This window comes from Sarcophilus harrisii, chromosome 4 (genome assembly GCF_902635505.1).
Source record: "Sarcophilus harrisii chromosome 4, mSarHar1.11, whole genome shotgun sequence".
NCBI classification, from domain to species: domain Eukaryota; kingdom Metazoa; phylum Chordata; class Mammalia; order Dasyuromorphia; family Dasyuridae; genus Sarcophilus; species Sarcophilus harrisii.
The window spans coordinates 49,758,550-49,783,489 of NC_045429.1; the positions used below are offsets into that span (position 1 = coordinate 49,758,550).

The window sequence follows — 24,940 nt, forward strand, 5'->3', positions numbered from 1 at the left end:
GTATGCATGTGTGCATTATTTTGGTTAGCACACTCTAACCTACATTTCAAGATTGCCATGTCCCCATCCACTTTTTGCCCCCAGCATTCTGGAGAGGCTCTCTCCTGACATGCTTGAAGGAAAGTGATTAGACCAGGTACTTGACACTTGGTACTTTCCCTTCCTGGGCAATTAACTCAAGAGATCTTAGAGGGAAATGGGGGTTAAGAGTATAGTTGATGTAAGCATTTCTGTCTTAACCTGCCTACTGGTTCTGTAGCTGAGGATAACGCCTTAATTTATTCATTTACAGCTTCTTTTATTGCAGAAAAAGGAGTGGACCTGGGATGAGAGCAAGATGCTGGTGATGCAAGACCCCATCTACCGGTAAGAATGCCCTGTGTGCCAGTGGGACCCAGATCCTTGGCATGGGACAAATAAGCGGTGTTCAGAGTAGCCTATTGCATCACTTCACCTTGCTTCCACTGTTGATGCTTCTTGAACTCTATTCCTCTTTCTGGATCTATCTTTCCAACTGAAAGTAAAAAGAAGAGATTCCACTTTATCACATAAACAAGAGAGGAGGGCCATTCTTGTCACCTAATGAATTGATCCATCTAAATTCCATAAATAGAAAGATATAAGGGTCTAACCAGTCCCTGCCTCTGTCTCAAATTCAGATTATCTTTTTTTAATTGATTAAAACATGTCTACTATGTCATGGAGTACACTAGGTGCTGGGGATAAGCTTCTGCTCCCAAAGTTTACAATCTTAGAAGTAAAATAACTAAAATATAAGTTAAAAATATATAGGAAAGATCCAGAATGAGTGGTGTAATGAGTGGTGAGTACATTTTAAAAGGAGAAGATAACTTATTTGAGTTATTCAAGGCAGGCAGATACCTACTCTAAACTTTAAAGAAGAGGTCAAGTAGTGGGAAGATAATCAGAAAGCATCCCAGAGTGGAGGAAAGGGTAACATGCATAAATGATTTTCAGGCTTGAAAGGGCAAAACACTAGGAGATGGAAAGTTGTCTGCTGTAGCTGGAACATAACTTATAAGGAGGAAAATGGCATGTGATTGTATTCTAAAGACAAATGGAAGCCAATTGTAGAGAACCTCAAATGCTAGGCTAAGGAATTTGTATTATTTTGGATAGGCAATGGGGGATGACTAAACATAAAAAAAAACAGAGGTATGATATTGTCAGCTCTGTGTATCAGGAGGATTATTCTGGGAAAAGTGTTAAGAATGAACGAGATACTTCTTTGCAGAGATATGGACCATTATGTATATGCTGTTGGACTTGGTGAGTATGTTGGCTCATTTGCTAAGTGCCCCCTCCTCTCTTCCCCCCCTCCCCCGCCTTTTTAATTCTTTGTTATAAGATATGACACTAAAAGAGTAAGAGAACAGGATTGTATAAGAATACAAAAAACATTTAAATGGATTAGACAATTAAAAAATAAGCACAAAAGAGAAAATGCTGAAAATCAAAGGAGAAATGGATCATTTGGATAAATAGACTAGGGAGTTGCTTCTTTGATAAGACTAACAATTTTAAAACCTTCATGTGAAAAAATATTCTTATTTTCAAGATACACAGGCTACTAACCAATATGCAAGAATAGAAAATATTTCCCAGAAGATACAAAGAATATGAACATTAAACTGCTTAAGAGGAGGTATGACACAGTATAACAATCATATGAAAGAACATTCTAAATCGTGAATAGAGAGATGCAAATTAAAACAGCTCTGAAGTTATGTCTCATTTTTGCACTCAGAAAATTGGCAAAGATGACAAAAATGGCAAGAATTTTTATTAGAGGGCTTGAGGAAAGACAGACAGGCACTAATGTATTGTTAATTAAAGCTCTAGTTTGATGTAACCATTCTAGAAAACAACTTGAAATTATATAAACTGACCAATATATCCATAGATAAGAACTGGTTGGAGCTTGTTGGAGAAGTTAGGCTAGATGTGATACATCTGGAAGTCATTCATACAGAGATTATCATGGAAGCCTTGGGAGTAAACATCTTGGTATAATAGAAAGTCAAGAGACCCAGATTCATAGCTGGGTAATCATAGGCAAATAAATCATTTAACTTCTCTGATCTCTCTCTTTTTTTGGTTTTCAAAAAGGGGATGCTAATATATATGACTTTCACTGTAGGACTGTCTGAAAGAGAACACTGTGAATTTTAAGGACTATCTATATATGAGTTTTTATTTTGATGGGTTTCAATTTGTTTCTTTTGGAGTTTAATCCATCCTTTACAGTTTGAAAATTATCATCGGTAAGAAAGTAAAGGTTGAAATAAAAATTAAGGCATTCTGGCATCAAATGGTGTCACCATGCTGCCACTTTTTTTTTTTTTTTTTTTTTTTTTTGATTTCACTTCTTGAGAGACCCTTGCCCTTTTTCTATTGATCAGTAAAAGAATGAAAAATTTTGTTTAGGCAGTTTCTAGGAATCTTATGATCCATGGGATAACAATAACAGAAAAGCAAAGAATATTTTTGACCAAAGAAACAAAAGGAATGTAATCTAAAGTTCCCAGTGGTACCCTGAGTTTGTTTTCCATCAATATAGAAAATTTAGAGAGTTGTGGATTAGTTTAAGTCTAGTTTGGAAGGTAAAATATTCTCCGGATATCCAGGAAGTCCCTAGAATAGGCCTGATTAATAGTACATTGTTTAGCATGTAGTAGGTGTTCAACAAACATTTGCTACATAAATTAATGTCCAAGGAACTATTGTTTTAAGTTATTATCTGGAAGTCAGCAGCTATTTGCTTTCGTTAGCTGCCTAGCTGACTCCTAGTTTAGTTTTGAGTAAATCAGAGACACACTGTCTAGATATCAAGTAATGTCCAGTTTTTAAAGCAAATATTCTTATTTATTCATCCTTTTATTGAATATTTGAGTTTTTACCATATGAAAATTTCAAGTCAAATGTTAAAACCAAGCAACCGGATTTTAAAACATGCATGCAAATGAATAAAGTCCAGCTTTCTGTGAATTACCTAGGGATCAGTAGACTAATTCTCTGAATAATGGTATTTGGAGATTTTTGTCTCCATATGTCAGGCTGCCCCAAGAAATTTCATGTTCAAAATCTTCGCATTCAGGATATTCAGAAGAGCAACAAGACTTCCTAGTAGAAGGAGGTAGGAGGTCAAGGCCACAGATTTCCCATAATTCAGCCCTGAAATTGAACATCTCCAATGGGAAACAAAATCATCTTTACTTAAGGAAGAAATCTGGAAAGTAGGCTACCCTGATTTTTCTCACTGATTCCAAGAGGCACACATTCTTTCTGCAACCAGTTAATTTGCTGGCTTTTGGAATAAAGATTATCTTGTTCCCCTTATCCATGCCTAGAGGTAGAGCCTAGGACAGTGGCAGAAGTGGTGGCTAGCTGGGAGGTTTTTAGAGCTCTGAGGAAGGTTTTTCTCTTGTACAGTGTGGTACTATGGGGTCAGCTATGAGTAAGGCTTCCTGAAAGGCAAGAAGCATAGAGATAGGTTGTATATATTCATTCATTAATGGAAGATCAATCCTGATTATTTAAGAGACTAGGAAATCCCAGAGGTAAACAGGCAGGTTGTAAAAGTAATACTGTGTTCTTTGACTGAGCATTACTCATCTAGTCAATAGGGATTGAGGGCATTGGTACAACCAGTCAGTGAAGGATGAATCTAAGAGGCCAATAAACAGGTTAAGAGAAAAATTCTTGGGTATCAGTCAAAAATGTATCATTTGTCATTTTCAAGTGATTCAAGAGTCCCTGCTCTTTTTAAAACCTAACTATGAAGGGCTAGGGGCAGGTAATCCTGGAGTCAGGAAGACTTATTTTCTGAGTTCACTTCCTACCTCAGATACTTACTATGTGACTCTGGGAAAGTCACTTAACTGTCTCAGTTTCCTCATCTGTAAAATGAGCAGGAGAAGGAAATGCAAACCATTTCTGTATTTCTACCACAAAAAACCCAAATGGGGTCATGAAAAGTCAGACATACCTTAAAAGAAGGATCAAGAAACGACTACATGAAGGGCTAGCCAATCTCCTTGATCATTAAATGAGTTACTGCTATGTCTTCCTTATCATCCCTACTGTCTCCTAAATGGGAGGAAGCTATGTTCAGATGATGGTGGACAAAGAATGATTTTGGATACATTTTTTCCCCATTCAAATTTACTTTTACTTTAGATGTTTGATGTACGAACCCAAATCATTCCTTTTTCTAGATGTCATGTTGGTCTTTTGATTCTGAAAGCAGCCTAACATTAGAATTTACCATTCATTCTTCAATTGAATATAAATATTCACTATATGTATTTGGATGTGGAAACCCTTCATTCTAAAAAAGCCTGCATTTCTTATGAGGAAGACAAAACTGATATATGGGAAGTGATTAAACTTGAAACAACTTGAGAATAACCCAAGGTGATACACAATAAAGAACTGAAAAGAATGTAATTAAGAAACTTGTAAGGGAGTACTATTTAACTAGAAAAAATGATAAATATGATGAATGCAGAGAAGCCTGGGAAAAGATATAAACTTATGCAAAATGAAGGGAGCAGAACCAGGAAAACTGTATTTACAACATTGAATCTGAATGTTAAAAAATTAAAATAACTTCATTTTGCCCCAAAGGAAAGAGGTAAGAAGACATCTCTCTTTCTCTCCTCCTCCTCCTCCTCCACCTTCTCTACCTTTTCTTACTTAGATGCAGAATGATACATATAATGTCAGACTAGTTTTGCTGCAATTTTTCTGTTTCTTTGTATAAAAGATGGCTCTTTGGGAGGAGGAAGGATCCTTTTAGAAATGGAGATGTTACAAAAATAAAAAGTAATAAAAATATATTTTTTAAAGTGGCATGAAAGATGGACTTTGAATGGCTAGAGAAAAAGGAAAGAGTGTCATAGGAAGAGATAAAGTAGAAAAAAAAGCAAGATGATTGTAGGAGAAAATGACTTGCTTAATTGGACTATAGCAGAGGACATATGTTATGCATTTTGTAAATGTTGAATGATTAAGTGAGTCATGGAAATTAAAGATGAATAAAATAGAAGCAAATTATTGAGGGCCTTGAATCCCAGATGAAGTAGTTTAAATTTAATCAATAGCCCCACAGAGCCTTTGTTAGACTTCTAAATAAGGAAATGGCATGATAGAAGTGATCTAGATATATTAATGGAACATCATTGTGTGGGAGAAACTCTTGGGTAAAAAGGTAGAAAGACCAGTTTGAGGCTATTGAGGTAATTCAGGCTAATGTAATGAGGCTTGGACAGATTAGAAAGCAGAAGGAGTGAACCCAAGAGATATTTCAAAGAAAGAATGAATAGGATTTAGTGATTCATGGGTTTAGAAAAGGAGAGGTTAAAGATGCTTCATAGATTCTGAGTCTAGGTGCCTAGGAAAAGAGTGGTGATGTTATTTTTAAAAAAATAAAGTAAGATTTGGGATATAACCTCCCTAAAAGGAAAGGAGTTCAGTTTTAAATATATTGAACTTGAAACAATCATGGGATGTTCAGTATGTCTTGTTGGATGTTCAAAAGTGAATATGGTATTAGTGGCTGAGGGGTTAAATTTGGAGGTGTGATTAATCATCATATAATAGGGCATGGTTCAAGGTATAAGATTAGTGAGAGAGAGGCTGAATGGAAAAGCACAAAGTTGGGACTGATCTTGGAAAGAATATTGAACATGGAGTTGGGAGATAGCTTTATTCATATCCTAGCCTCTGACATTTACTAGCCCTGTGATCTTGTACCTTTTGGAACCTCAATTTCCTTATCTATAGGAGGCACAGAATGACATCTGTAGCACCTGCCTCAAAAGACTTATCAAATGAGATAATGTTTATAGGTGACTACTTAGGAAGATGGAGCAATAACCTTAAGGCTATCTGGCCTTGGCAGTGCTGTAGTTCACAAACAATGCTGGCTGTCAGATAACAGTCTATTGGTCAGAAATAATAGTTTCTGAGACAGTAATGATCTTCATATAGACCACTTCTTAGTAATGTTTCTGAGCCACAAAATTAGCATATCAGTGACATGAAGCATCTGATCTCGCTCATCTTTTCCCTGTAAATTTATCTTCTTGATCCTGGTTTCCCCCCCTTTCCCCCCCAACAAAAGCATGTCATTTTAAAAGGTTTTTAAATAGTATTTCCTTCCCAAAATAGATATCAAAGCAATTTTTAGCATTCATTTTTCCAAGATTTTGAGTTCTAAATCTCTCTCTCTCTCTCTCTCTCTCTCTCTCTCTCTCTCTCTCTCCTCCCCCTCTTCCAAAAATGGTAAACAATTTGATATAGGCTATACATGTGCTATCTTATTTATATATATATATTACATATTTCTATATTAGCCGTAGTTGTGAAAGAAAGAACATAACAAAAAATGTGAAAAAAACTTAAGTGAAAAAAATAAGATTTGATCTTCATTGATTCTATCAGTTCCTTATCTAAAGATGGATAACATTTTCCTTTGTTAGTGCTTTGCACTTGTCTTGTATCATTGTGTTGTTGAGAAGAGCAGAGTCATTCACAGTTGATTGTCACACAGTATTGCTGATACTGTGTATACTGTTTTCATGGTTCTGCTCATTTCACTTTGTATCAGTTCATTCAAGTCTTTCCAAGTTTTTCTTAAATCTGCATGCTCACCATTTCTTATTGCACAATAATATTGCATTCATATATCAAGTTAGTTCAGCCATTCTACAATTGATGGAAATCTTGTTATTATTTTCCTTTTTTGTCATATTAGCTAATCTAATAGGTTTGTGGTGGTACCTCAGTTATTTTAATTTGCATTTCTCTAATCAAAAGTGATTTATAGTACTTCTTTTTTTATGGGGGCTTAAGATCAGTCATTTTATTTTTTTAAGCTTTTTATTTTCAAAACACATGCACAGATCATTTTTTCATAGCCTTGTGTTTCAGATTTTCCTCTCTTTCCCCCCTATCACTTCCCCTATCTTTACTAAATTCTTTTAGAACTTAGCCCACTTTAATTGGCATTAAAATTATAATAAACTTTGCCCCTTGACTTGGAGATGGATCCAAATCTGCAAATTCTTTTGAGATAACTTGTGACACTGGTCTGGAACCCCAATATTTTTGAAGTCTCCTTTGAACCCCAATATTGGCATACTGAAAACCTTGAGCTTCTATGTCAGTGTAAACTTGAAACTCCAGTCACATTTAGTAGAAAGAGAGAGGGAGAGTTATCATCAATGGAGAGAGCTACAAAAACATGCATTTATTATTAAAGAGCCTACTTCGGTGAATGCTTAACAGAAAGAGAACATAAATCAGAGAAGCAGGAAAAGAAGGTCTTATGATGTTATAGAAGCTAAAGCTGGAGGATTTTGAAAAACTGATCTTTTATTTTTCTTCAATTAGATGTAAAAACAATTTTTTAACATTTGTTTAAATTTTTTGAGTTCCAAATTTGCTTTCTCCTTCCCCTTAATGGAGAAGGAAAAGGACTATTTGAGAGGTGGAGGGGAAATGACAATATTACCTAAATGAATGAATCCAGATTGGTAAGAATAAAAACTGAGGAAAAAGTACTATCACTGACACCAAGGAAGTTTTTTGGTGATTAGATTTAAAGGCATCTAAGTGAAATAATAGATAATGACAGGCAAAGAGTTAAGAAGGCTGGAGTTTGAAGCCTGACAGGTGGATAAAAGGTTGGTTCTGGAATCAGGAATACTTTCTATGGAATCTAATCTCAGATGCATACTAGCTGTGTGACCCTGGGTGAGTCACCTACCTCAATTTCCTCAACTGGAAGTTGGAGGTCATCATTATACCCACTTCTCAGAGTTGTTGAGAGGATCATATCAGAGTTGATATTTGTAAATAACTTAGCACAGGGTCTGGTATAAAGAAGGTGCTTAATAAATGTATATTTCCTCCTCTCATATACTCACTAATCAAGTCATTCAACTTCTCTCCACCCCAGTTATTTTTCCAAATAATAACACCTACCTCACTTGGTTTTTATGAGGATCAAATGAGATAATATATTTAAAGTTTTTTTTTTTTTTTTGCAAAATTGAAAGCATTAAATAATGCTAGCTGCTACCATTGGTTATAAAGCATTAAATAATAAGAGTACTGAGGATAAAAGCTGGGTTTCAGGAATTTAATGATAAAATTAACTAGGAAGGACATGGAGGCAGTTAAATGTGTCCATGCAAGGAAGAGATCATCTACTATAATCCTCTAATTTTATAAATGGAAAAAAGGAATCACTGAAGAGATATGTAGGGACTTGCATCTTTGAGAACAAAGTACAAACAATAATCTCTGTGAGCATTAGTTGCATAGGACCTCAGAATTTATCCAGGTTAATCCCTCATTTTATAGATAAGAAAACCTAGTAGAGGAAAATTTAAGAAGGTGAGACTTTTTTCCTCTAGGTCAGTGTTTAATGTGAAGTGGCCCAAGCCTCAAATATATCCTGTGGGGAGCTGGAAAGGGTTCAGACCTTTGGACCTGTGGGCCAATTATAATTGTACTGATGAGAAAACAATGTTGTTCACCTGAACAAGCTACAAGTACAGGGCCTGTAGGTGTTTGTGGGAACTAGTGAGCTTAGCTTGGAGAGCAGTCATTAAGATCTTAGTGATAGGATTTGGAGAGAGGTTTTACCTTATTTGGAAAAGGCAGCCAGGTTAACTGAAGTGATGTTTGTCATTTTTTAAGGGAGGAAATACCTAACACAGTTAAACACAGAATTGCTTCTATGAAGAGTAAAGTATTGAATTTAAAAAATATATGTTTATCGAGTATAAGAATTATGCTGAACACAAGATGAGAATTGGGATTAGACTTGGGTCTAATAAGAAGCAGCTGCTGTCCAAGTAAGTGAAGGGAAGAAGGTGAGTGATAGGATATAAAGTTTGAGACTGGGAGATAGCACAAGGACAAGCATATGGAGTTCTCAGAGAACACATTTCAAAATCTGCTTTAACCTTCCTAAGACCCAATCATAGAGCAAGACTTCTGCTCCTCCTCCATGTATCCATCTTTGAGACACAGCAGTTGGAGAGCCATTCTTAAAACCAGAAGACCTGGCCTCCAGTGACCTTTGATCTGTGACCAGCTATAGTAGACTGGACAAGTCACAAGCTCTTGTCACTCTGGACAACTCTCCTTAAGATTCTAGAAGTTGCAGAGCTGGTATCTACCTGCATTGGTAGAAAAAGGCTCCTTTTCCAGGGTTCCTTAGATCGATGGAATCATAGACATTGCCCCCCAACCCACCTTTCCAGAAGCCCACATTATTCACCCTAATCCTGGATTTTCTTACCTTGCATTGTTCCCGTGCTCTGGAGAGAGCTTCAAATATACAACATAGGGTGTAAGAGAGCAGAGATGGACATGAATCTTGCAGCTGACAGTGGCAACTTTCAGTTTTCCTCCAGAGTGATAGCTAGAGTTGAAAGAATCCCCTTGCTCCCCACTCCAGCATGGTCTTTTGGGTCAGTATCTGTCACTGAAAGAAACAAGTCTGAATTCATGTTCTTCTTCCCTTCCCTATCTGGCTGATGTTCCTAAGCCTTCCTCCCCTGCCTTTGGAAGATTAATAGTTGAGGTTACCTGCCTATTTCCAGAAATCTTCCTCCTGGAAAATAGCCATCCTCTATAGCCATGAAACATGCCTCATGTTTACCTGATACCTTTATTCTACATTGTGCTCAACCTTTTCTATCTGCGCTCAAAACATCTATGCTCCCCACCTGATGGATGGAAAACCTGAAGGGGAAAAGCACATAGAGGCATAAAAGTATGAAATCTTAGGGCTGGAAGAAACTAGAGAGTTTATCTGCTCAGCCCTTCCATTGGATGGAGAGGCCAGACGTGGACCATCTTAAAAGTTCAAATGTGTGTAGCATTTTACATTTTTTAAAATGATCTTACTTATTTTGATTCTCCCAGGTCCATCTAACTTATAAGTAGTGTACAGTGTTATTGTCCTGGAGGCAGCTGAAACTCAGATAAATTAAGAAGCTTACCTGTGGTCACACAACAAATGTTAGAATGGAAGCACCAACCCAAGTCTTCCAGTTCTGAATCTAGTGATTTTCTACTTTGCCTCTCCAAGGAGACCACACTAAAAAATTGGTGGAAAGTGGTGGGGTTGGACCTAGACCAAAGAATGAGCTGGAAGAAAACTGAGCAGTGTGACTGGGGTCCTTCTAGATACAACAGTCCAAGGCAGGAGATTTTCTCATTAGGGAGCAGCAGCAGCAGCAGCAGCAGTAGCAGCATCCTTAGATGGGCATAGCAACTTGTAAGAGAGAGAGCTGGAGATGAAGTGAGGATATTTCTGAAAAAGCAAACTCTTCCTATCAATGCTATCATCTGAACAGATGTAGGCCTTGCAAACGTACATTTACTTTACAAAAAATTCTTTATTTTTTTTCAACTATTTAAGTTCCCCTAGTTAAGGAGTTTTTAATCTTTTTTTGTGTCAAAGGTTCTTTGGAAGTCTGGTGAGATCTATCCCTTCTAGGAGTAATCTTTTTAAATGCATAAAATAAAATATTGTAGAATATATGTTTAAAAAATTATCATATATAATATATAATTACATAATATAACATACAATTATAGAATATAATAGTTATAGGGGAAATCAATTATACTAAAATATAATTATCAATATTTTAAAAAAAACTTTCACAAATTCCTAATTGAAAATCTCCTGCCCTAATGCAACTAAAGATTATTCAATTTACAAAAAATCTAATCTTGCAGAAGGCTTGAGTGCAAATAGCATTTGAGATGCTTAATATCTATGAGGTTGGGTAAATCATTAAACTTCCCTCAATTTCTTGATTCAGTGGTCTCTGGGGTTTCTCCCAACTATATCCAGGATCCTTCATATTCTAAGAACACATTTATTGTCTAAAGCAGTGGCTCTCAAAGCATGGTTTAGAGAATCCTGGGGATCTCTGAAACCCTTTTAGAGGGTCTACAAATTCAAAAATAGGTTTTATTTCCAATATGGTAAATGTCTAGAAATATAATCCTGATAAACAAAAATTCTTTGGAGAGATCCTCAATAATTTTTAATAGGATAAAGATACTGAAAACAAAAGTTTGAGAACCACTGTTCTAAAGATAATAATACTCCATTGCTTTCCACCAATATTATAGCCATTATCCTTTTTTTTTTTTTTTTCTCTTAAAGAGAGACATAGATGAAATAGAAAGACAAATGGCTAAGGGTAGTTTAAAAGACTGGAATAAGCTGGAGAGTGTTTCAGTACAGGTCCAGCAGTGAACAGAATATCTTGACTATCTGAAGGTCTGTCCTGTGAGACCCGAGAGCCTCATTCCCAAAAGGTTGGTCACACGACACTTTGCACCTATCAGGCATTTAATATATGCTTGCTGATTAATTGATTGACATAATAAAGAGCAGAGCCATTGGCAAAACCTTAGTTTGGGGGAAAAAAGTAGGAGGGGAATGGAAGTGGAGAATACTTCACAACAGGAAGCACAGACAGCTGTCAGAATGATTAAACAGCCAATGCGGCAGGTCCCACAGGACCTAGCCTGAGAGAGCATCTTTAATACTAATAATGATAGAAGATCCAATTAGGTTAAAATAGAAAACCTCACACGCATAATTAAACATTGTCTACACGCAGGTAATAATTACACAGTGGAGGAGAGAAAGGGGTGGGAGGGGACTGTCAAGCACATTGGTCCAACAGACCAAGAGACAGTTTGGTACCATAAAAAAGCATTGTTCTTGGAGATACAGAATTCGAATTCCAGCTCTGCCACTTACAGCTTGGGTGTCTTTAGCAAGCCCTTTAACTTCTCTGGGACTCAATTTACTCATCTGTTCAATGAGAGAGTTGGCTCTTGTCAGTTCTAAACTTGTTTAAACCTATGAGCCTTTGAGACCTGAATGAATTCTAATATAAACCCAGCAAAGGTTTTGATGTTTTGCGATGCTGCACTTTTCTCCATCTGAAAAGAATAGCAATTGTGTTTCCCATAACTGATGCTTATCAGACTGTTTAGAGAGTCTCTTGAAAGGAAAATGCAGTGAAAAGTAATAACGGATATACTCACTTGATTGGCCCTGCTAATGTAATACAGACTCACAGAACCTGTGTCCCAGAGGGCATTGTTCCAATCTATATCTGAAAAAGAAACCTCTTTTATAACAGTGATGTGTGACCTTCAGATCTTACTTGGAAGCCTTTAGAGAGGGAGCACTTGCCTCCTGATTCAACCATTCTACTTTTGAAAATCTCTGGTGGTTAATCACCCTCATCCCTAGGACACCCTTCAATGGCCCTATTGCCTGCTTTCCATGGGTGAAGAGTACCTACTCTCAGAGGGATGCTAACCCTTACACGAGTACCTCTGTTGGAGATGCTAGAACCCCACTCCATTTAGACCTTTTGATCGACTGTCCTCAGGGATCATATATCTGTGATTGTTCCTCAAACTTTTTGGGCTCTTACTAACTGCCTTGTTGCTTTCCATGATAGCATTCCCTGACATTTCTGGCAGACAACAATTGAACATAAACAGGAGTCTACTTGTGTTGGTTATCTCCCCTTAGTAGAAGGTAAATTCATTGAGGGCAAGAACTACTCTATTTTTTTATTTGTATTCCCCATGCTTAGCATATAATGAATCTTTTATAATTTTTTCCCACTCCAGTGAATGTCCATTCCTTTAAAAGCCCTAGATCTGATTTTTAGCCATCTTTCTCCCCATCTGCACTGGTACAAGCTGATTATTGGTCTAAGACTTTAGTTTTATCTCTACTAAATTTCATCTTATTAAATTCAGCCAATCCATTCTCATCTGTTGATCTTTTTGAATGTTGACTTTTGCATTCAATATGTTAACCCTTCTAACTTTAGTTCATGTACAAATGTATTAACATGCCATTTCTGCCTTTATCTGAGTCAATAATAAAAACGTTTTATTAGCATAAAACCAAGGACAGATTCCCAAAATACTCCATTGAAGAACTCCTTTCAAGTTGTTATTGAACTCTTCATTACTATTCTGATCATAGTCACAGTCACATTAGTATTGTATTCTAGAGTTTTGCCAGGAATTAAATCAGATCACTAGCCTATGGTTTACAGGCTTTTAATTTTTAAAATTAAATGAGAATATTTGCATTTTGTAATCTTGTAGCACATCTCCTGTTCTTCACATTTTTCAAAGGCCACTCTTGATATATGATTTCAGCATTTGAGTCCTCAAAATTCTGAGAACGTGTTTGTTCTAGGCCTGATGACCTGAACTTATCAAGAGCAGTTTAGGCACAATCTTAAAATAGTCATAGGTTCTAATTGGCATTGGGTTTCAACTCCTTTATTTTTTCACTTTTGTTCTAGTCCTCTCTATTCCAAAGAACATCATCCTTGGTGGACGAAGCAAAAAACAGAATAAGATTTGAGCAGAGACCTTTTCTCTGTCATCCTGCACAATTGTTGATTCACACATAGCAATATCCTGATTTGTATCTTGCCACTGGACCCAGCTTTGGAGGAGGAAGTAAGACTAGTGATTTTGCACAGTCTTTCCTCACTCAAGTTCAGTTCACTTGCATGTCATAGTATCATCTGCCTGATGTCATGGTCTTCTTCAAGAATGAAAGATTAATAATAATAGCTACAACAACCCAGCAAAGATCCAATGCCTTCTTTTATCCTCCATTTCTCCCCAATATAGCAATGAAAACCTTTCTTCCTCAACTTCAGCATGTTTTCTTTTCTTTACACTGTTCCTACATGTTCTTGTATTCATCTTCCATTAATTTGTCTTGCTTTTTCTTTCCCTGTCTTTTTAAAATTTTAAGTTAGCTGAAAAATTCTCTGTGCTTTTTAGACAGCTCCTCTTTTTTTTTATTTCATTAGAATTGTTTCTGTTTATTCAGAATTTCATCTTGGAAACCTTCCTATTCACCATGAGCTAACTTCTTTTGTAGAATTGTCTATGCGATCCTACCAATTCTTTCTCCCCCAAATCTTGGAGAATCCTTCTTCAAATATCCAAGGCATATATCAGAATCAGCCTGGATTTATTCTTCTCAGAACTTCTAAGGTGAAATAGTTTCCCACTTCCACTCAATCCCTGAGTTCCTTCTTATTGAGGAGAAGTTAGTACAGAATAGCAATCCCTCTCTTTGGTTTCTTCACTTTTTGTTAGATGAAATTTTATTAAGCTAAGGCAAAAATGAATGAGATGCTCTACTTTTGGCAGAGAGGGAGAGAGTTCCAGCAGAGGTCTGAATAATTAAAATTCTCCAGCGCTGTTGTATTAACTCTCTGTACCAGATTTAGGATTTATTATCCTCATTCTCTTCAGATAATCTATAGTGACATTGTGGTAATGACATAGCCTAATTTTTGTCTCTTCATTGTTCTTCATATTGTTCCTTTCTTCTAATACCAAAATTTCCTCATGTGAGTATGTCTCAATATACTCAATATAATATGCTTCTATCCTTTTACCTTAATTTTTTTTTATTTTGGAGTGGTTTGATAAATTATTACTAGACTCTGACCTTGGTATATATACTATCCATATTGGCATAAATTATTATGATGTCATCATGAGAAGACTGTAAAAATCATTTAAAACAATTCAGTGTAATAACAATAACAGTAGAGTCCAAGTCAGAATTTCTGGTTTTGATCCCCAACTTTGCTAGTATAACAGGGCAAGTTATTTAACTTCTTTGGTCTGCCATTTTCTCTTCTACAAAGTAGGGAGGTCTGTTGAGATGATTGTTAGGCAACTCAAAATCTGAAAATTAGTTCAACTCTTTCATTTATGGATAAGGAAATTGAGGGGATAAGTTGTCACACAGGTAATAAGTGATAGAAACTTAGTAGGTTCTACCTATATAAATATATATTATAATGTAATATAATATAATGTAATGTAATATAATATAATATAAATAGTATATAGGTAGAACCTAAGATTTATAATATGATATAAATAATATATAGGAGAAACTAAGGTTTGAACCTTAGTCATGTGATTCCCAAAACAATGTTCTTTCTACTTTCCCATATTGCATTACATTGTAGCAGTGAACAGAGGTAGTGTTTGAACCCCAGGTTCTTTGGTTCCAAAATCAGGAGTCTTTTCTGTTTCAACTAAAGGCACTGCCTTTAGGACAACATCTTTGAAAGAAAGACAAATATGTAGATAGATATATGTATATGTGTACACATATACATATCTATCTATCTATATATATATATATATAATAATTATATAAATTCCATTCATTCAAACATATTGTTTAGTCATTTTTCAATCATGTCTGACTCTTTGGGACTCCTTTGGGGATTTTCTTAGCAAAGATACTGGAATGGTTTGCTCTTTCCTTCCCCAAAGAAAGTGAGGTAAACAGGATTAAATGATTTGTGCAGGGTCACCCAGCTAGTTAAGTGTCAGAGGCTGGATTTGAATGAGTCTTCCTAACTTTAGGCTCAGTGCTCTATTCACTATAACACCTAGCTTTCTGCATGCCCACCCCTCTCCTCTCCTCCCAACTTTTCACCCCCAATGCACACTGTGAATACTAGTTCAAAAGGGTGGCCAAGGGCTGGCTGCATAAGCAGTCCTGAGCTGCTCTTTTTGGAGTCAAGGTGAGTCTAAATTGGGTGCCTGCCCTTCAGAGGGAAGCCAAAAAAGCTAATGAGATCTCTTGCTGCATTAATGGAGGCACACAATGTCCACAACGAAGGAGGTAATAACCCTGTTGTATTCTGCTGTGGTCAGACCATGTTCTAAAAACCAGGTCACCAAAAAAAATCTATTGAAAATGAATTCTGGAAAAAAAATTAAAGAAATATGATCACTACTGTCAAATATTTGAAGTGTCATTATGTGGAACAGGAAATTAATTTTTTTTCTTGTCTCAAAAGGCAGAACTGACATAATAGGTCACAGTTGCAAGGAAATAGATTAAGCTTCTTCCAGGGAAGGACTACATGATAGTTTGGGTTGCCCAGGATGGAATGGGCTGCTTCTGTATCCAGTTAATTCTCTGATACTAAGGATATCCAAGTGGCGGCATTTAGTGGATGACCATTTTGGGGGGATATTGTAGAGTCTATTCATGTTTCATTTAAGGACTTATTCATTTAGATGAACTCTCAGGTGTCTTCCAATTCTCAAATTCTATCGTGCTTACCATTTGCCTGATAGGTTAGCTATCATGTACACAAATAACTACAGTGCAAAATTCCATAAAATCTGGGAAAACTGAGTTTTAAAAGGAAGGGAAATAGTTTGTTAGACTTGCTCAGTGATTCATTGGTAGAGACCTGAGTGTGATCCAGGCTCTTCCCGCTTTTTGGTCTGCCTCTGAAAATACACTCTCCTTTCTCCAGTTGGCTTGGCTCCCCTGCGCCTTCCCCCAGACCTTATACTTTTGAGCTCTCTATTACTGAAGGCCTCATTATCCCATTTTGTGGGTCATCCAGCCCTCTGACTTATTTTGCTTCATCCTCCTTGCTGTCAGCCTCTTGGCTCCGATTCTTCCTAATTCATGAGCACTGAAAGTAAGTGGAGGAAATGAAGGTACATTAAGTGGTAAATCTGTTCATTTTGCTTCTTGCTAACAGCTCTGGCCAAAGATTTTTTCAAGACAGAGTAAAAGAGAGGAGGGAATGGGGAACAGTAAAAGGGCAACTGTGGAGTGGACAAAATGAGGTTCATCTGGAGAACCCCATTTATCTGTGAGTGCTGAATTTCCCATTGGCATAAAATTTCAAGTTGGACATGGTCATTTGTTGTGAATAGGGTGCATTATTAGACCATCATCTTTCAGAGGTGCAGACTGACCTTCCAAGCCAGGACTAGTGGTCTAATACAGTGCAGTAGCAGTTCCTATCTATTTTCTTTTTCTTTCTTTTTTTTAAGAAAAGGGTGGGGGAGAATTGCAAAGAGAAAGTTTTGTCTTGGCAGGAGCACATGTACCCAAATTTTCCAATTGCCTTTGCTTAGAGATGGAAGGACAAAGATCTAAGGAAGCAATTGACCTTGTCACACTGATGAAGATGGATTTAACAAGCTAAATGCAAAGCAAAAACCCAAAACTGCTGATGAACTTGATCCCAGGAGACACTTTAGTCTCACTGTCTGTCCTCATCCACCCACTCACCCACCCCTTATTCCTTCCTGGATGAAGGAATATATATATCTATCTATATATCACATTTGTCCTGGTTTGGCAAAACCCATGTGAATCATCAGCATCATTATTATTAAGACAAATTTATAGTGCTTTGTTTTATAAAGCACTTCCCTCACAAATAATCCTATGAGCTTGACAGTACAAGTACTGTCATCCACATTTTCCCAAAGGGAAACTGAGGTTTAGAGCCTTATTAATCATAAAAACCTGAATTTCCATTAGGTCATGAGATTCTCTATTTAAAATGTGTTCTTGGCAAGAGGCCACATTGTACAGTGGATTAAAGGCTGACCTTTGAAATCAGGAAGGGTCAAGTTTTGTCTCTGACATGTGCAATTTATGTGATTTTGAATAAGTCCCTTTAATCTTGCAATGCAGATTTCTAAGTTATTAATGGCCAATCTGCATAAACAGAGGGAGTTTCCTCCTCCATTGAAATCATAAGTCTAAATTCCCCTTCAAAAAATTATACATTCTTCTTTTCATTCTGTTTGTAGGAGCAAAATAAGCAAAGAACTGGATGACAAGAGCAATTTGGGGATCAGTAATGGTGGATTTTTGCCAAGTTTTTAATCTGCTCTCTTAACTGAGAAATTATTTTGCCTTTCTCTCTCCATCTCACTCATTTGACATGCTGTAATGAGGTAATGGTACAGCAGAAGGGTCATGGGATTTTGATTAGAAGACCTGGGTCCGAATCCCAAGCCTGCCATTGACAATTTGGGTGAATTTGGTCAAATTGCTTAAACTCTGAGGGACTCGGTTACCTCATCTTCAAAAGGAGATTGAACTAGTGAGCCTCCAACTCCTTCCTCCTTTAAACCCATGCTATGTGAGCTGGGACAAGTCACCTATCTTTGAACCTTGATTTGGATATCTTTTAAATCACTTCTAATACTAACATTCTATCTGAGAAGGGAGTGAGTGTGCAGTCTCGTAGAAAGACCATGAAATTTGGATTCAGAAGGGCTGGTGTCATCACCCCACTCTGCCTTGGACTTACCTTGGTGAAGAAGTCTCTTTAGCTCTTGATGTGTCCATTTTCTCATCTTTGAAATAAGGCCTTTGTACTAAATATTCTCTGAGATTCCTTTAGTTGGAGTATACTAAAAATGATGGGGTATCAGGGTGTGTGTTGTAGTAGCATTTCTGAAAGAATCAGGCTCAAACTATGTCCAAATCAAGGAAAGAACATTTATCGGGGTGATGAACCTGTGGGTCTCCTCCATAAGGGAGAGAGGCAACCCAGCAGAGTAAGGGGAAAGATTATATGGAGAAGGAAGAGTAAGAATGAACCCAGAAATTGGGCAAAGCAAGGAAACTGGACAACTTCAGATGAGATGAGAAGGGAAAAATTCCTGTGATTAGGTTTATTTTAGATAGGATATGCATGGAAAAAGTCCTTTTATTCTAAAGTTGCTCCTGAGAGAAAAAGTGGAGATATACACAGAAAAGGTAAAAAGTCCCTTTGTCCTAGTGAAACTCAGGAGAGAGAGTCAGGATATTAGGCAGTAGTTAAGATCTCATCACTTTCACATCTGAATTCTCTGGTCCCACAAAGATAAGGAAGTCTTGAAACCGGACCTTGGTGCTCTTATACAAAGAGAAAAAAAGGCATTTGAAAGAACTCCTTGAGAGGGAAGAGATGTTATTCCAATTCAAATTAGATAACCAATTCAAATTAGTAGTAGATAAACACCTACTAAGTGCTAAACACTGGGCTATTGAGTCAGAAATAAAAATCCTTGTCTTCAGGGAGCTTACATTCTATTAATGAAGCATTGCTATTATTTCTGGAGAAGCATCCTGAGCTCTGTGTTCTTCCCTAGCCAATTGGCTAATTCCAAATTGTTCTCTTTGGTCTTAGACCCTCTATTCCCATCCTCCAAGCTACATGGGTTCTCTCCTTGTATCCAGGTGGTCCTTGGATCCAACATGTATAAAAGCAGTAACAATCCTAGAAGAGCAGATTGTGTGTTTTGAGGAGCATTCTCTGCCCCATAACCAGGAATATCTTGATTCTTAGAAAGCCTTGGCACTTGGCTATTGTTGCAACATATCCTCTTTTCTCTTTATTGACTGATAGAACTCACCATGTGTTTTAAAGGTAGTGGACAAATTTCATCATAATAAACTAATATCAAGTATATCATGGAGGTTTCCCTCCAATTCTTGGAGGTTTCGATGGGTCCTATTGGAGTCCTTCTTAAAAAGAATAAAGCAAAATTTGTATATATAGAATAATAGTAAATCATGATGTTATTAATTTTAACAATAAAAACAATACAAATATATAATCAATCACTACAATAAATATAATTAGAATAGAAATAATAAAATTACTGCTAAGCAGCTAATAAAATAAATTAATAAATAAAATAAACTTTAATAAGTAGAGTTTGTACAATAAATGTTGAATAGAAATATTTATGTATTTGATCCTGGAAAAAAAGATTTGAATAAATTGAACATAGAAGAAAGAATCCAGTCACTTTACCCTGATGTCATATATATAACACAATAAAAATACCAGTCTTACTGGGTTTCTGCAAAGACTGAAAAGGGAGGTGTCAGTAAAGACTTTACTTTAGAAGCATAAAGACTAGGGACTTGGCAAAGTGGTGAGAAGAGGACATGTAGAATTTGAATGGTCTTGTGATTACTGCAAGATGCTTCAGAAGTCCCGAGTTCCTGTTCCAACTTTGACTCATTCTCTTGATATTATTTCAGGCAAGTCACTCAGCCTCCTGGATCCTCACTTTTCTCATCTATAAAAGAAAAGTATCATACTAAGTGGCTCTCAAGTGCCTTCCATCTTTCTAGACATAATTGTGGGATCTAAAGTCACACAATCATAGATCATGACAATTATTAGCCAGACTGAATATTTTGAAGGAACAGTGACATGAGTAAATAGGGGACTCGTGTGGGTTTTCTTCATTTATAACTTCTCGTGCTTCTGTAAAAATGTTCCTGCCTAATTGCCTTTATATTTACATAGCACTTTAGGCTCTATAAAACATTTTTTTGGTAAATTTTCTGAGTCCAGCCTCACAACACCCAGTAAAGGAGGGATTAATCTGTCAGTCACTAAGCATTTATTTTACTAACTCTCTACTGTGTGCCAGATTCTGTGAGGGTGCTTGCGACCCAAATACAAAAATAAAACTGATCCCCTTTGTATAACCTGGTGAATACCAATATGGCACCATAGGCATCATTAAGCTCATGCTACAAATGTGGAAACTGAAGCTCAAAGAGATTCATTAACTTGACCATGCTTTGAAGAATAGAATTTAAATCTGTATTTTTCCTGACTAGCCATTCAAAACTTTTTTTCACTTCTTCCAGTTAGACAGTATCCTCATCTGTTTATCTCCCCTGCCTCTGGTCCCCTGAACCTCACAATATATCTTCTCTTAGACCCTTAGGCATTGCCACAGATTGTGATAGTACATCCTGAGGGACTTCCTATCTACTTGGGGCCCAGTCCTTCTAAGTGCATGGTAATTAGAATGTAGAATGCATATTGTAATTGTAATTAGAAAACACATTTTTGAAAGCTATGCTCTCTTTTATTTTATCCCCAGTGCTTATCACATGATAAATACTTTAAATCATTCATTCATTTTTCATTCAACCTTATACTGTTCTATCTCTCAACATGTACTGTTCTTTTTGAGGAAGGAGGAAAACTCTCAATAAGATATCGTCAGCTATGCATGCAAGTCCTTCCTCTGAGCATTATAGATGCTTATAATTATCTTGTCTAATCTCCCACCAGTGCTTAGGTTTCTTCTATAGTATCTTCAGTGAATGGTCATTTAGTTTCTTTTTGAACACCTTCACTGACTGGGAACTCATCTCAATCATCAATACAAAATAATCTTTTATCCTTCCCTATCCTTCCCCCCCCGCCCCCCACCCCGTCTTGAGATCTACAATTCCCTAAAGGGAAGGGAAGTCTATTTCTCAGTCTTTTTGATTATCTCCATTGTAAGTATAAGGAGAGAGGAGATGAATTAGGAAAGCTCATGTAAGGGGCCAAGCCTGGTGGGATCCTCAGTAAGTGGGGACAGTGTTATAATGAATGGGAAACCCATAACGTTAGTAGAAAGAGGAATTAGTCTTGAAGTATACAAAGAAATTTTGGAGGGGAAAAGGTCAGAAGGTGGTAGAAGATGATGTGGTTCCTCCTTGTCCGACTAAAAGAAAACCATTAAATATGAGAAAGGCTTTCTTGACTGCTGAGGGGTAAAGCACTGGAAATGAACTGAGAAGCTGTGAACCTCCCATCCCCGGAAGGCTTCAAGAAGAGCACAATCTCTTCTCCTGTATGGTTAAGGCATTCATATCCTTGAAGACAAAAAGATGAAGGGGATCATACTTTAAGATTTTTCCCAGCTCAGGGAGTTCATATTTCGCCAATTCTTTTAAAATAAGAAAGTCCATGAAAATTGATGATTTCATCAGTGCCAAATGATCTTGGTCTATGCCTTACGAACACACACGAAGCATGGTTATAAATTAATGAGGCAGATGACTGATTTGCCAAACGAGTCTCATTATTTCACTGTGACCCCCTTACTCACACAGTAAGAAATTCTGAAAATATAACTGAGTCACACAGGAAGCACAAGAGCAGGGATTAGAATACCAGATTGGCAACAGAAGGTAATCAACAAAATGAGAAGGGCAAAACTGAAGCAAGAGAGAAATTGAAGCACTATCTGGAGTAAGATTGCCAGTCGTAATATGGAATTAAATTATATGGTTTTTTTGGGGGGGTTTTGGGAGGCAATTAGGGTTTAATGATTTGCCCAGGGTCATACCACTAGTAAATCTGAGGTTGGATTTGAACTCAGATCCTCGTGACTCCAAAGCTGGTGTGCTATCCATTGTACCACCTATCTGCCTCCAAATGATATGGTTTTGAATCCTTAATTTTCTCCTCTGGGGAAAAAAGGAAGACTGGGGCAGCTTAAATTTATGTGTTGAGTGAGGATCCAAATGATGTGTTTGGAGTATAGCACTAAATGTTAGGATTCAGACTGTGAAGAATTCACTACGGCCATTCTCTTTGGCAGAAGGTAGATTTATTTAGGAGAAGAGGTTACGGACAAAATGAAGAGGTATGATAGATACCAGGAGTCATAAATATGAAATAGAGTCGGGAAAGCACATAGCAAGGAAAGCGATTTTTAACAATTAGCAATGGAAAAGACAGGTTCCTACGTAGAATTCACAGTTAACCAGGAAAAAGGGAATACTCCATGAGATAGTAGAATGTTCTTATTAACTGGCAGGCTAAATCCACAGAGGAGTTTAGGCCCCTACATGAGTTAGACATAAGGAGGAGAAAGATGCCCATGAGCCATAATGGGGGGTTGAGAGGAAAGATATTACATGGCATGGGGGAAGGGGAAAGGAAAGACACCATTAGGCAGAATGTCATGCAAACTATAACCTCAAAAGGGATTCAGCAAAGATGGCGTGAACCATGGACAGATTTAGAGGGGAAATTTAACCTCAGGTGTTTGATATGACTTGGATTTCTGGCTGACACAGCAAGGTGGGGCTACCCAAGACCTCCACAGAAGGTGGGATTGTAAGGTAAAATTAATCCCCATCAACGCCCTTCCCTACTTGTCTCAGGGAGTAATTTATCAGTACTTCCAGCTTCCTCTGCCAACTCCATCTAGTAACTCAGGACCATCAAGATGACACAGTGGATAGAGCACCATTCCAGCCCCAAATATTTAACACTTAACTGGCTGTGTGACCCTAGGCAAGCCTTGCCAAAAAAAAAGAAAGATTAAATTGCATTGCTTACTTCATGGAACTATTATAAAGATTAAATATCAGCAACCATTTTTTATATATGTACAGAGCTCTATGAACAGTAAAGTGACAGATACCCATGAGCCTCTTTACCTAGAATTATTCCTTTTCCTATTAGGAATTTATGATTTGGAATAAGGGAGGTATTGAGCTTTCCAGGCTCCCAAAAGAAAAATTATGGCATGTTTAAAGATATGGCCTTTAAGATAAGCTAGTGCTGACATGGGCTAGCAAAGGGTCAAATCTAGAACTTAAGGAGTTACTATTCCCTTTCTGTTCTAGCTTCAAAATTATTTCAGAGGTTTGAAGCTCTAAAATGCAGTTTGGTTTGGGGAGCCATCATGTATCTTCAGCAGGATTGAAAGCAGAGGCTGCTTTCAACCAAATGTGTATGTATCTAGGGTATTGAAAATATATGATTACAGTCAGAATCAGAAAATCCATACATTCAATCAAGACATTTGGGAAGCCCCATAATCTAGGATCTGTGGCCCAAAATCAGAAGAGTGATTAGTGGTGGCCCCCTTACCATTCAAGAGCTGGGGGAGGAGGCAGGAAGAAAGAGGTAGCAGCAGTATAAATTCAAGTAATAATAATAGCTAATGTTTTTATCTCTGATTCTTTGGAAAGTTTTCATATGTGTGTGCAAATATAGATATATAGATGTGGATGAATGTATACATATGTGATTACATATTATATAATGCACATATAATATAGAATTATAAAATATGTATTATATGTGAATTATCCTTATCGCTTTACTGTAAGGTAGACAGAGAGGATCCATTTATGTGAATATATATGAAGACATAAGAAGCATTCAATAGATATTTGAGTGCCTTCTGTATGTAGAATATTTTGTTAGGTATTGGAGGACATGAAAATGTTAAATAAAATATGGTCCCTGTCTTTATGGAGCTTAAGAGTTTAATAAGAGACAAGATTTTTTTCTTTACACAAGCCTTCATTTTATTGGTATAGGAACTTTTAGTGAAGAAATTGTCTCTAGTCTTCCTCTGTAATTTGTACTGGAGTGCTTAGAAGTCTCATAGAATATGTATGTGTGTATGTATATATAAATGTGTTTATACACATTGAACACATATACATGTATATGTATATATGTGTGCATATATATATGTTTATATATATATATATATATATACATATGTGTGTGTGTGTGTGTGTGTGTGTGTGTATGCATACATGGTAGAAGTTGAATCCATATCTTCCTGGTTTGAAGCTGGTTTTCTGCCCATTATACCACATTGCCTTTCACTCAATAGGAGACATGCACAAAAGGTAGTATGTTACTTGTATCCAGTTTGATGAAAATGCTTAATATACATTACTATTCTTTTCTGGCAGGTGAGGAAACAGAGGCACAGAAAAACTTAATGGACTTTCCTTAAAGTCAGATAATAAGCAAGTTCTACAGACAGATCCTAGACCCCATCTAAGATCTCTTGACTCAGCTCTCAACAATTATTTATTAAGCACTCTTATGAATACTTGAGGCTCTTTGTGCCAGACTTAAGTTATTATAGATATCTTTGGCATTATATTCCAAGAATATTGGAATATTATTATTCCAATAAGATTTGCTTTCTTATTCCAAAGACCCCACCTCCATCCTTTTGTGTATGACTAGGCACCCTATTTTTCAGCTGAACAGAGAATCAGGATCACATCAGGCAGAGCTCCTAGCGAGGACATCTTCCCCTTGTTTCCTGCAGAATGCATCTGCTAAGAAAATTGGTAGCTTTGTTTGGTGAAAGAGAATTCTGCTAGCTCAGAGACTTATCACATCTGTTTCCTAATTATGGAACAGTAAGTGCAGGTTAGAAGCAGGAGGAA

At 36.8% G+C, this 24,940-nt stretch overlaps 1 protein-coding gene across 4 annotated transcripts in view; it reads left to right on the forward strand.

Moving 5' to 3' along the window:
* Positions 1-24,940, forward strand: part of LOC100922210 (carboxyl-terminal PDZ ligand of neuronal nitric oxide synthase protein) — a 374,239-nt gene that overhangs the window by 262,784 nt on the left and 86,515 nt on the right. For 2 of the 4 annotated variants that reach the window (XM_023501741.2, XM_031936789.1), the window contains one exon: positions 293-366. In XM_023501741.2, coding sequence (XP_023357509.1) covers positions 293-366 — 74 coding nt within the window. The remainder of the gene's footprint in view (positions 1-292; positions 367-24,940) is intronic. The other 2 variants (XM_023501743.2, XM_031936790.1) reach the window with 1 other exon arrangement.